This window comes from Vulpes lagopus, chromosome 6 (assembly GCF_018345385.1).
Source record: "Vulpes lagopus strain Blue_001 chromosome 6, ASM1834538v1, whole genome shotgun sequence".
Taxonomy (NCBI): Eukaryota; Metazoa; Chordata; class Mammalia; order Carnivora; family Canidae; genus Vulpes; species Vulpes lagopus.
This window is the reverse complement of record NC_054829.1, coordinates 71053922-71067048: the sequence shown is the minus strand read 5'-3', so window position 1 is coordinate 71067048 and position 13127 is coordinate 71053922. Positions and strand designations below refer to the sequence as shown.

General features: G+C 43.2%; 2 gene segments (V, D, J or C); both read left to right on the top strand.

Moving 5' to 3' along the window:
* LOC121493205 overlaps positions 1 to 13127 on the top strand; it is a 439102-nt gene that overhangs the window by 279367 nt on the left and 146608 nt on the right.
* On the top strand, positions 628 to 4552 carry LOC121493207. The segment is given in 3 exon segments: positions 628 to 712; positions 895 to 1343; positions 3844 to 4552. Coding segments are annotated over 2 exon segments (456 nt in total).

Below are 13127 nucleotides of genomic sequence, written 5' to 3'. Positions count from 1 at the left end.
ATGGCTGAAAGCAGGTGGAGTCTGGAAACTGGGAGACCTCTTGGAACAGTCTGGCAATAGCTTTCAGTAGGTGAGGAATGCTCAGACTGAAGCAGGGGTGGTGAAGGCTGAAGGAAAAGGGGCGCGTGCAGGAATAAAGGAGGCAGAATAACCCGGCCCTGCAGGCTGCTCTGCTCCTGCAAGCCCTCGAGCCTAATTGCACCGCTTTGTCCCCGGGGAATGCCCTCCGGAGGCCGCTGGCACAGCCCTGTCACCAAGGCTCCTTCAGGGAGAGTCTTCTTCCTGGCCCTGGCAGAGACCATTCTTGCCTCCGCGCTCCTAGAGCACTTTGCGTCTAACTCTTTCATAGCACTTCACTCTCCTTTGTGATTGTTCTGTGTCTGCCTCCCCACCACTCGCCAAAAAAACCTGCGTTTTTTGAAGACAGGAGCCACGTCTTGTTCACCTCTTCTCCCCAGTCGAATCTGACCTGCCATACATAATTAGCCTGAGTTTGCTGGAGAAACAGCCCAACCTGTGAGCTGGCAGGCCTGTGACACATCTCTCTGAGGAAGTGACTAACACCCAACCACCTTGATAACAGACAGAACTTCTCATGGGCAGACAGTGGCTGATCAGGGGCAGCCAGGGAGCACCCACACACCGCACAGCCACCTCCACGAAGCCATGCTGTGGACCTGTCCCCTCTTCTACCTCACCCTCTTCTGTGCAGGTAAGGATGAGTCGCTGGGCCTTTTATCCTTAGGGAAATGTGCTGCAGGGATGATTTGGGGTGGGGCTGGGGTTCCAGAGAGGGTTCTGAGGGGAGGGCATTGCCAAGCTCGGCCCTGACATCCATCCCCTTGTGGTAGAGGTTGTTCCCCACAGCCTGTCTCCCTGGGCTTGCCCTTTCAGGGGTCTCACTGGATATCATTTTGGAACCAGAAACCAAAACCCTGACTGTTCTAGTTGGAGAGCCTGCCACCTTCCGCTGCAACCTAACAGGAGGGGACTTGAAGAACTATCAGGTGAGCTGGTATAGGAAGAATGAAGATAACTCCCTGACTTTAATATACAGACAGAGCAACAATACCAATGACAATTTAAGGAGTAATTTCAAAGGAAATACCGATGCTTCAAAGAGTCAATGTATACTCGACATTGAAAAAGCAACAACAGCAAACGCCGGTACCTATTACTGCGCAGCAGATATCCACAGTACTCCAGGCCTGCTTCTGGTCGCCTCAGAACCTCTGGGTCTAGCTGAGCTGGCGGAGCCAATGAGAGACCATCTGTGGTTAAAATGTGTGCCATACCCGTGCTGAGACCACCTGATCACCTCACAGCAACATCTGATAAGAGAGGTAAGAGCTAAGTTGGAGCAAGGGTCTTATCTTTGTGGTTGGAGAGGGTGCCTATTTAACAATCAAAGAGGGCAGAAAAGTTCATTAGAGTTTATACGAAGAAACCAAGGGAGCCCTGCACCTGCCTCTCAGGGACTTTAGAGAAAAGGTTGAAAGGAACAACCTTCAACGCTGACAAGGTTTTCTTATTGTGGAGGCAGGCTCAGATGAACAGAATTTCTATCGTGAGTGCTGTAGCTCATTCCAGGGTCTTTATTGTGAAAGCATTCGTGTGCATAAACTAGATAAAGCAAGGATGGTTTTCTATTACCACCCTAATCAAAATTTCCAAAGCTATTAGAGATAGCTTTAACTCTTACACTGTGAAGAAGGATGAATAGAGTCATTTTCTGAAATGCTCCCTAACAATTTCAGGTATAGGATGCTTTATATCGTCCCTTAGCTACAGAGGAGTCCGGGGGAGCCATGGGGATGGGCAGAGAGGGGTAACACTGTCTCCTTCATGTCGGTTGCTGAGAAAGATCTTGGAGACTAATGCTTATGGCAATGCGGGATTTCTTCTTCTTTTTTTTTAAGATTTTATTTATTTATTCATGAGAGACACACACAGAGAGAGACAGAGAGAGAGAGAGGCAGAGACACAGGCAGAGGGAGAAGCAGGCTCCATGCAGGGAGTCCGACGTGGGACTCAATCCCGGGTCTCCAGGATCACGCCCTGGGCCAAAGGTGGCACCAAACCACCAAGCCACCTAGGCTGCCTGGCAATGTGGGATTTCTGAATTGGTCATGAATCAATTGAATAAAAAAAAATTTTTTTTAATTCCAAGTCCCAAGTTGAAATGGGTGAGCCCAAAGTCTCTGAGCCTACAGGGAGCCAAGGCCAGGAGGAGCCCACTGAGCAGGCTGACAGGAAGGAGGGCTTACAAACATTTAATAATCATCAAGGGAGTGTTTTCACCTTGTTAGCGCTAGTAACCACCTCTTTGTTTTTCTGCTCAAGTGTCTGGTCTGGAATCCTCTCTCCACATTAAGTTACAACTCAGGCATTAGGATGCAAAGTAGACATTGATCCGTGAAAACAACTGCTCTCCTGATACCTTCGATATTCAATATTCCTTCCAATGCACTATCATCTTCATCACACACTTGTTTATAGGGCAATTATTGTATTTGTGATATTGGGATAGGTCATGGGAACAGAAATGGCTATAAGTCAAGTTCTAGCCTACGTTCTATTCTCGTCAATTTGCCTATAATTTATTTTAAAGATAACGGTAGAATTACAATTAAAGCTTACCAAAAAATACAAGAAAGCACATCTAACAATGAGTGCTACCGATTTTATATGCAGTGCTCTTGGAGCTCATAAAAAGATAATCACTGTGAGAAAAGTGTCTTAGAACAGCTAAGGCTTGAAACAGGTGGGACTTGGGTATGTGGGAAGGAAAATGAGGAATATTTCAAAGTGGACACTAGTTATTCGTTCTGTAACAAAATGCCATAAAATTAAGAGGTGCAAACATTCATTATCTCCCAGTTTCTAGAAGTCAAGAATGCAGGTTGTTGTGGCTTCACTGGGTCCTTTGGATCGGGGTCTCCCATCAGGTATAGTGGAGAGGTCAGCTGGGGTGGCAGTCATCTCAGGCACTGGCTAAAAAAGATCCACTTCCAAGCTCACTCAAGTGAATGTTGGTGATCCTCACATGAGCATCTCCATAGGGTTCCTCAGAACATAGCAGCTTGCTTCCCTAGAGCAAGGACTAGAAACAAGGCATCCAAGATGGAAGGCACAGTCTTTTTGTAACCTAATATTGGAAGTGACATTTCATTGCTGCTGCCATTTTCTATTCAATAGAAGTGAGTCTATAAATACCACTCACACTCAAGGGGAGGGAGAGATTACACGAGAGTGTGAATACCAGGGAGGAGAGATCACTGGGGGCCATCTTAGAAGCTGCCTACCACAGGAGATTAACACAGTAGAGGAGGAAAGGAAAGGGCTCAAAAAATCTGGTTGAGACCAACTTGTTTAGAGATCCCTGACCTATAAGGCTAAAGTAAAGAGATTTGATTGGATTTTATAAGTCAGTATTTCTCAACTGTCGTGGTACATAGGAAGCACCTGGAGAGATTGTTTCTAATTATACTTTTGAGTCCCAGCTACAAAGATTCTTATTCAGGCTATCTGAGGGTAAGCCTGGGAACATGAATTTTTAATAAGTGCCCAGGTGATTCTTTTTTTTGTTTTGTTTTCGTTTAAATAATAAATTGATTTTTTATTGGTGTTCAGTTTGCCAACATACAGAATAACACCCAGTGCTCATCCCGTCAAGTGCCCACCTCAGTGCCCGTCACCCAGTCACCCCCCACTCCCCGCCCACCTCCCCTTCCACCACCCCTAGTTCGTTTCCCAGAGTTAGGAGTCTTGCGTGTTCTGTCTCCCTTTCTGATATTTCCCACTTATTTTTTCTCCTTTCCCCTTTATTCCCTTTCTGCCCAGGTGATTCTGATGCAAGTGGGTTCAAGGACATACTTTGAGAAATTCTGGTGTAAGCAGCAAAACTCTTAGTTTAATACAAGGAAGATGTAGCCACTTCTCCTGCCCTCGCTACAGAGAAATGGACATTAGATGTGGTCAAGGTATCTCTTGAACAATGGCTCTCAATTCCAATTGCATATTTTAAACACCTGGGAAATTCTTTAAAAATACCAATGTCTGGAACACATCCCCAGAGATTCTGATTGAACTGGTGTGGGCATGGAGCTCTGGTTTCCCAGGTAATCCAACCTCTCTCCCCTATTCTCTCCTCTTCCCTTTCCCAGTCTAAGATCTTGCTGTTTCAAGTGTGGTCTCTAGATAGCATCAGCATCACTTGGAATTTTGTCAGAATGCAGAATCTCATGCACCACCCTTGATCTAGTGAATCAGAATCCGCATTTTAATAAGAATCCCTTGGTGAGTTATATGCATATTAAAGTTTGAGAGGCACAAGTCTAGGGAAGCCATCACTATTGAAAAATTTCATTGAAGTGGAGAAGTATAAATCTGTTTTTCCCAAATGCCACCCAAAAAAATCCATATTTGTAAAAAGCTCCTAAAGGGATGCTGCTGTGCAGCCAGGTGTAGGACTCAGGACAAGCAGTCAGTCATCCCCAAATCAGGTTACCGATGATTTGTGTTACCAATATAATAAATATTCTCATTGAGTCATTGAGGTGCTATCGTGTCCTTGTATGCTCCTTGGAAGAAGGCATTACATAAATTCCAGGTATGATCATTTCTCATTCACCCACAAGCAGATTAGGAAATGAATTAATATTTATAGAGTCAATGTACTTTTTACCACACCATGTGACCATCATATATTATCCACTGTAACCCAGAACCTTGTGCCACATACCTTCAACTCAAGATCAAGCCAGAAAAAAAGAGTATGAATCATTAGGGTCTAATAAAGTCTGATTGGGACGAAAAGGGATGAGAGTGAGAGCATGTATCTCTAATTGTCCATTCCCCCTTCAGGACAGATGAGAACATGAAGTTCTGATTCACATTGGGGTGGGGAATCTCAGAACCTGAGATGGGCATGGGGTGACCATGAAAAGCAGCCTGGACCCAAGGAAGAGGGACATCTTGGGAGAAAACAAGCAGACCGCCCAACAATGACCTGAGAAAGTATGAGCACAAAACAATGAAATAGGAAAACTGGACATAAATTAAAATTAGAGACCTAGAGAAATGCCCTGAGCTTACCAGCAGGCAATTGAGAAAATCTTTCATTTATTACCTGGAGCTCCAGGCTGAGGTGGAGATAGGGCCACCAAGGGCCCTAGCATAACATAAACACGGACCAAGTGTTTCTGCAGAAATTCCAAAGCCAAATGAACAACAGAAAGTTCAGCTGATATTTTTGTGTTGTTCCTATTCTTCCCCACTGTACTTGGTAAAGCCAACTAAAAGTTGACTTAAGTCATATTATTGTTATCCCCATTATCCTGCTTTCTTATCCATCATAAAAAAATTCAGAGCAGTGAAGAGAAATCCCGGAGAGTATCTGCCCAGGCTGTAAAAGGTCTTTGAGTTCAACTGACAGGGCATGGTAATAGGCTTGGCACTTCCACCAGGCTCCCAAGTAAAAGAGTCCTTAGGCATGTCCTGTCGCTAGATATGGAAGATATGATTCCTCAAAGGCAGCAAGAAAGTGGTAGCCGGCATCTAGAAATAGGGCCACCCACTGGCTGCCCTTATGAACAGACCGTCCAGCACCATAGAACCATGGTATGGAGCGACTGGCAAGAGAAAAAAAGGGAATCAGGGGACATGTCCTCCTCGGAATCACGGGAGGCCACAGCCAGCCAAGGAAGGGAATGTGATTCCTACCATACATTGTATTTTCTGAAGAGGTCACAACCTTGAAGAAGTTACTCTTTACAGCACCCTGAAAGTGCCCAGGGAATGTACTAGGCTTCAAGTAAGGAAATGGACTCAAGGAAATCCAAGTTGTGACCTTCATTCTGAATGATTAAGGCTTTAAACAGAAAATTAGAGCCATTGAATTTGAAAAGCCAGAAGGGATCTTAAAGGCCAAGCAGGAATCCCCTCCACTCAATTTATTTGTTCATTAAATAATAATTGAATAAATGATCATCCAAACTCAAAGTATTTTCAGTGACAGTTCTTATTTTAAAAAATCACCTCTTACATTGAGGTCTGCTTCCCTATAACTTTTTTTTTAAGTATAATTAGCATACAATGTTATGATAGTTTCTGGCATACAACATATTGATTTGACACTTTCATACATTACTTAGTGCTCACTAATGTAAGTGTGCTCCCCATCATAGAAGTGGGGGATGAGCTGACAGTAGGAGAAATAGATAAAGGACATTAATACAAACTTCCAATTATAAAATAAATAAATCATGGAGATGCTTCCTTTATAACCTTCTATGTTGGCATTTGTTGTGCATTCTGAAACAGCACAGCCTAAGCCCTACCTTAATATTTTCAAACATTGAAAGATGGGTATCATATCCAACTTTCCAAGACCTCATTTCTCTATACCCAATACTCTCAACTATTCCTCATGACTGTCTCCTAAGTTTTAAGGTCCTCAATAGGAGACTCCAAGCGCAGTACATTTTTCTGTTCCACACAGTTCTCAATGCTGTGACTCTCATGTGATGTGGAGTCAATAAATATGAGTCAATAAATATGAGTGAATGCATGAATACATATGTGTCCAATAACGGTTCAGTGGTCCACTTAGATGTCTCAAAGTCCCATCCATCCTCTACCACCAACACTTTAATCCAAACCTCCATTTTCTCCTTTGAAATATTCCATTAGTCTTTTGAATGAGCTAACTGGTCTCTGGGACCTTCCAATATGTCATCCCCACAGCAGCCAGAGTGATTTTTTTCAACATACAAATATGATTATGTTACACCCCAACTTAAAAACCCTTCAGTGATTTCCCATTGCTCACAGGCAGAAAGCCAAACAAAATCCCCAAAGTGGCCTCCACAACCCTGCACACTCTGACCCCTTCACACCTACTGCTGAAATACACAGGTGCCCTCCCACCCCAGGACCTTTGCATATTATATTACCCCTACCTCGTAGAATACTTCTATCTCTTTTTCACCTGTTTAACTCCTACTCACCTTTTGGTTTTGGTTTTTTTTTTTTTTTTTTTTGGTTAAAGATTTATTTATTTATTTATTTATTTATTTATTTATTTATTTATTTATTTGAGACACACAGAGAGAGGCAGAGACATAGGTAGAGGGAGAAGCAGGCTCCCCACAGGGAACCTGATGTAAGACTCGATCCCAGGGTCCATCACACCCTGAGCCAAAGGCAGATGTTCAAACGCTGAGCCATCCTGGCATCCCCCTACTTACCTTTTGAATCAAAGTATACACATCAATTCCTCAGAGATGTCTTAAGATCTCCCATCAAGTTCAGATGTTTGTTTGGGGTTTTTAAAATATGTCTCTGAGGAGAGGGTGGGGAATAAAAAAAAAGAAAGAAAAATTGGTACACCTGCGTGGCTCAGTCAGTTAAGCTTCTGCCTTCAGCTCAGGTCAAGTTCTCGGGGTCCTGGGACTGAGCCCCGCATCAGGCTCCCTGCTCAGCAGGGAGTTGGCTTCTTCCTCTCCCTCTGCCCCTCCCCTGATTGTGCTCACGCTCTCTCTCTCTCTCTCTCAAATAAATAAAATCTTTAAAAAAGAAAGAAAAATAAAATAAAGTATACTTTCATATATCAGTTTGTAACATTATTTCATAATTTGATTAATGTTTATTTTTCTAGTTTGTAAGCTCTAAGAGATCCTGGACTATATCTGCTGTTGCTTATCATTGAACCTGACAAATTGCATGAATATATTTTTTTTAAGATTTTATTTATCTATTTGAGAGAGAGAGAAAGAGAGTGAGAGAGAGCATGAGTGGAGGAAGAGGCAGATGGAGAGAGAGAGGGGCAGACTTCCACGATGAGTGGGGAGCCTGACATGGGGCTCCATCCCAGGACCCTGGGATCGTGACCTGAGCTGAAAGCAGTTGCTTTATCAACTAAGCCACCCAGGTGCCATTCATATTTGTATGAATAAATGAATGACTCTGGGATCTTAGGATTTCCCAGATTTTGGTATAAGGTCCCAAGCCTTTACCATATTGTCACTTTTCAGTGGTCTTGAAGACCCCAGAGTCACCCTGAACTAGAGGCAAGCATTCTCAGAGACCAAGGATTTCCACCCATTCTCTATTGGTCCGACATCCTAAGGAGCCCATTTGGGGGCACACAGGACAACTGAGAGGTCCAAGGGTCCTGCACATTTCTGAGCCAGTTACCACATAAGGATTTGGAACAGGTAAGCAAAACCCACCCAGAAAAGCTGGCCAACTATGAGGAAATCAGAGGAGCTGTTATGATTATTATTTTCTCCTTTTGAGTCCTGGCTGGGCTTCTGATGAGCTCTTTTGGTGCTTTGGATTTTGTGTGGATATTTTCAGTAGCCATATTATTAAAATATGCAAGTCTATAATTATGGGGATGCATTCCTCATCCCTCAAATATGTACTGAGCATGTACAATATTCCTGGTGCTGTGCCACATGCTGAGTTACAAATACCACCAAAGCTCAATTCCTGTCCTCAAGGTGCTCTTTCCAGTGGAAGAAACAGACATGCAAATAAAGGCTTATCAACAGAGGAAGGAGCAAACACCTACCAGAATGTAGAGAAGAAGTGATGGCCTGAAGCGGGGGAAGCCTCCTCAGAGGAGGTAACAGGAAGGAGATCAACACCGAGAAAACACTTGCTTCCCTGAGGTAATGTACACTTGGAAATTTTTTAAGATGACCCAGGAAGGAAGATGAGCATTCTTGACAGTTACGCACACATACACACACATACAGCCCTTCATCAATGATGCTCTCAATATATGTAAGTAAATAAACAAACTGATGGAAAAACACTGAACCTGGACTAGGTACAGCCAGCCTTTTCATGAGGAATCTAAGGTCACAGGGGCTCCTTAACCACAGATGTAGTGAATTCCCGCCTAGGAAAACCTAGAGATTTCCAAAAATGCCATTGTACACACACAAAACAGATCAGCTAAAGGGTGGTGGTGTGGGTTGAGAAGATAAGAATGAAGCAAAAGGGGAAGGAAGAGGGAAAGAAGAACATTGTTTCCTTGGAAACACTCCCTTTAACTTTTTGTTCTTTTCCAAGAACCCTCCCAAACCCGGGATTTCCCAGAACTTGTTGCTGCTGGGCAACTGGCTGCCTCCTCATCCCACTGATGACAACTGTGAGGAAATCTGGAGAGTCTATTAAGAAAGCAATGTGCTCTACAGGAAGGCAAATAATACCAGCAGGACTGGCCATGAATGTCCACTTCTGTGTGTTCTTTGATTTCATTTGGTTTGAAATGCTGAGATTTCTTCTCCAATATGCAAGCCCATCACAGCCTGCACTAAATCTACAAATCTTATCTAGGTTGATTGAGTTGTTTCAATTTGTGGAGTGGTTTTTAGGCAAAACAAGAGTACAACTTTTCTCCTGTAAAATATAAAAACTTTAAATGTAAATGGGCCTCTTTTCTGCTTCTCCAGAGTTGTTTGTCTTCTGGAAGCTCTGGAAAGAAACAGCCGTCACGTTCATAACAACCTTACGTATTTTCCTCTTTGTATTAGTCAACTCTGCTGTGGTAACAAACAGTACCAATATCTCAATAGCTTAAACAACTTACTTTTTGCACGTGCTTTTACTACAGGTCCATGGCTGTGAGGTGTTAGCTAAGCTCTGCAACCTGTGTCCCCCCATTCCAGAATCCAGGCTGAAAGATAATTCACTATTTGGAACATAGTGTTCTCATGGCAAGAGGAAAAAGAGCATGAGAGCTGCTGGCAGAAACTCAGATGCTCCTTCAAGCTTCTGCTCAGTCATGGCACTCATCATGTCCACTCACATTCATTACCCAAAACCCTCCCATGGCCAAGCTCAATATCAAGTGGGATTCATGCCCTTCCTACAGAAGCTACTGCAAGACACGTCACACCAGACAGGAAGTGATAATCCTCTCACATAGTAGGGGGAATAGATTGCTTCAGAACAATAACAACCTACCATTCCTTTTGACTCCACCCAAATAATTTGCATCCAATATAGGGAGCTTCTCTGCCTGTCAACTAAAAATATATATATGTGAATTTTTTTCCTCCTAGAATTGTTATAAAGCCCTGGGGCAATATTTGCCAAATTTTTCTCCAGAATATTACTGTCCCTTGAGATGTTAACAGTTGTTAAGCAATTAAAAAGAGTTCCATGGTCAGATAAATTGGGAAAATGCTCCATGTCAATAGCCCTTTCTTACTTTTCACAATTCTTTATTATCAGATTAAATGTTCTGACAGCACTTGCTATAAAGATACCTATTTAACCCAAGACTAGGATCACAGAATTGTTTCCGTAAAAGCATAAGCATTAATATCTTATGAGATCCTAGTCACTAACACTGCCCTCAAGGATTATGGGAGAACCACCCAGATGGATTCTTGTTTCTTCATTTATGCATCCAAATTGAAGGACATCTAAATGATGTTGAGAGGTGGCATGCATGAGGCCAAGACATCTGTGCAGGCCTCCAAAAGAAGGCTTGCAGGTTTTTTTGCTAAGATCAAACTCTGTTAGAAATCTGAAAATGCTAATTCGGATACTACTCTTTGCCTACTGAATTAAGTATAAACACTGCAGCCTGGCTTGTATGTCTTCCTTCTTTTATGCCACAAATATACTTTGAGTTCTATCCTGTGCCAAGTATCATGCCAGACACTGAGTACCCAGTGTGAACAAAATAAATCTGGACCCTACTGTCATGGATGTATCAGGGTAAGAAGAGACAAACATAGAGCACACACAGGAATAGCTAGCCAATGATCATACAACCTCTCACAGGGTATGACACAGGTGGCCACTCATTCCTTCTTCCAATGCTTTCTGCACTTAGCTTCTGAGATGCCACACTTTCCTGATTTTCCTCTGCATCACTGACTGCTTCCCAGTCTCCTTTGCTGGCTTTTTCTTCCTCTGGCTAGCTTCTAAACATAAAGCACCCAGGGTCTCTTGCCTTCTGAATCTCTCCCCCAACCCACCACCCACCATGGTGATATTCTTTCATTCACACTAACAGCATTAAATTCCACGTATGCGCTTCCAAATTTATATCTCCGATGCAGAACTCCCCTCGGAGGTTATAACCTCCCCTAGTTGAACTCCCTTAGTACTTACCTCTCTTGAGTCATTTCATGTGCTCTCTCTTCTTCCAAGATTGTTTGGATACTTTATGCTCCTCCTAATTTATAAACTACTCAGGGACAGGGATCTTTGGTCTGTTTCATGTTCAGTTTCCACAATGTATCAGGTAGTAAGTGTTTAATATCTGATTATTGAATTTAATGTTTGAACTGAATTTCTGCTTTAGGGATCACTGAGACACAGATGTAATGAAAGGGAATATTTTATTTCAAGCAATAATGCCTCACCCTTCTCTATTTCCAAATGAACAACTTCAGATGAGAGAACACAGCTACATACATTGGCATGAGGTGAATACTTAAATTCAAAAATGTTAAATCGAGCCAATATCATCCCTTGTGGTCGGCAGAAACTGCCTTGAAGGTTTTATAAATTGCTTGCATTCCTGCACCCCATCTGGCAATGCTCCTATCTTACAGTCACGGATGACTAACTCTTCACAATACACCCTCCCCCCCTTGAATCTACTCCCTACTCTAAAATGAAAAGTAGAAGAGAACAGCAAGGGCTTGCCCCAAACTCTCCCACCCAAACAGAGCAAAGATTAAGCCCTATAATCCTGACTCCTCAATTTAGCAGTCAGGCCCAAAGAGGGGGTCAAAGAGGCAGACTCCCCAGGGCGCCTGGTGGCTCAGTCAGTTAAGGGTCTGGCTCAGTTTCCACTCAGGTCTCTATCTCAGGGTTGTTACATCGAGCCCCACATTAGGGTCCTCTCCGTGTGGAACCTGCTTAAGATTCTCTCTCCCTCTCCCTGCCCCTTCCCTTTCAAAAAAAAAAAAAAAAATAGAGGAAGACTCCCTGCATTGCAGAAAGGTGTCTCACCAGCCGCTCTAGTGATAACATGTAGTATCTGCACCTCTGATGCTTCATCTGAATTTTGATCCTGCTTTTTCCAAGCCTCTCCCAAGGCCTCTTCCACTAGTCGAAAGCAGCTCGGTTTTACACACTTTCAAACAGAGGACCAATGGAAACTGAGCACTGTGTGGAGAAAAGCTAAGAATCCTTTTGCACTCAGATGATTTGCACAAGCGAGTCAGGGGTCCCCGACAGCCACACAGGAAAGCCCTAATTATAATGTAGACATGGCTCCCATGGCACAGCTCCTTCATGTGGGTGCAGAGAGGCTGCTATTTCTCATCTTGGCTGCCCTAAAGAAAAGTTTGTCTGTGGCTTTCACATGCTTGAAACTTAGGAGTTAGTCTATCAAAATAAGAGGAAAATTGTCTGGATTACATCTTTTCCACAAAAATTAACATTTTTCAACAACCATAGCATTTTTTTCAATTATTATTATTATTATTATTACTATTATTATTACTATTATTATTTTGCCATAGAATTTTAAACTGTCTTCTTTTTCTGGGAGTATCCTTTCCCCATCACACTTCCCTGGATAAACAACACATATTTACTAACAAAGGGTGGAGTGGCTTTAGGATTTCTGAGGGGAGTTGGAGGAGCTCTTCAGCTGGGTCCCCAACCGCAGTGGGAGTTCAGGCAAGCACAGCAGATTGTGAGTAGAGGCAGCAGTTCCCTCTCTAGCATGCTGCAGCAGTGACCCTCAACTCAGCCTCTGGGTCACCAATCTGGAACCTGAGCTGGTACTTTTTTAAATAAAGTATTCTGACAGCGAGAGATCATTATCAGTTGAGTCTGGCAAAAATCTTGCCTGAGCTCTTCGAGTCTGTCTTCTTGGCGTGTGCCATTCCCTATGCATCTTTTGTTATCCTACATCCCTGATTTCTCACCATTGTCTGGATGCTGCTGTCAGTTTAGATTGACACTGTGCACTTTGTCAGCTACCATGATTCCACTCGTAATGGTACAGCCATTTGATAGATGCAGGTCGTTCAACACGCAGAGCAGCCCCGCTGTGTCCTCCTTCGGTAACTTCCCGAGTTCACACGGTTGCTGTTCAGTCATGTCCATGTGCAAACTCTCAGACTGCTTGGCAATTA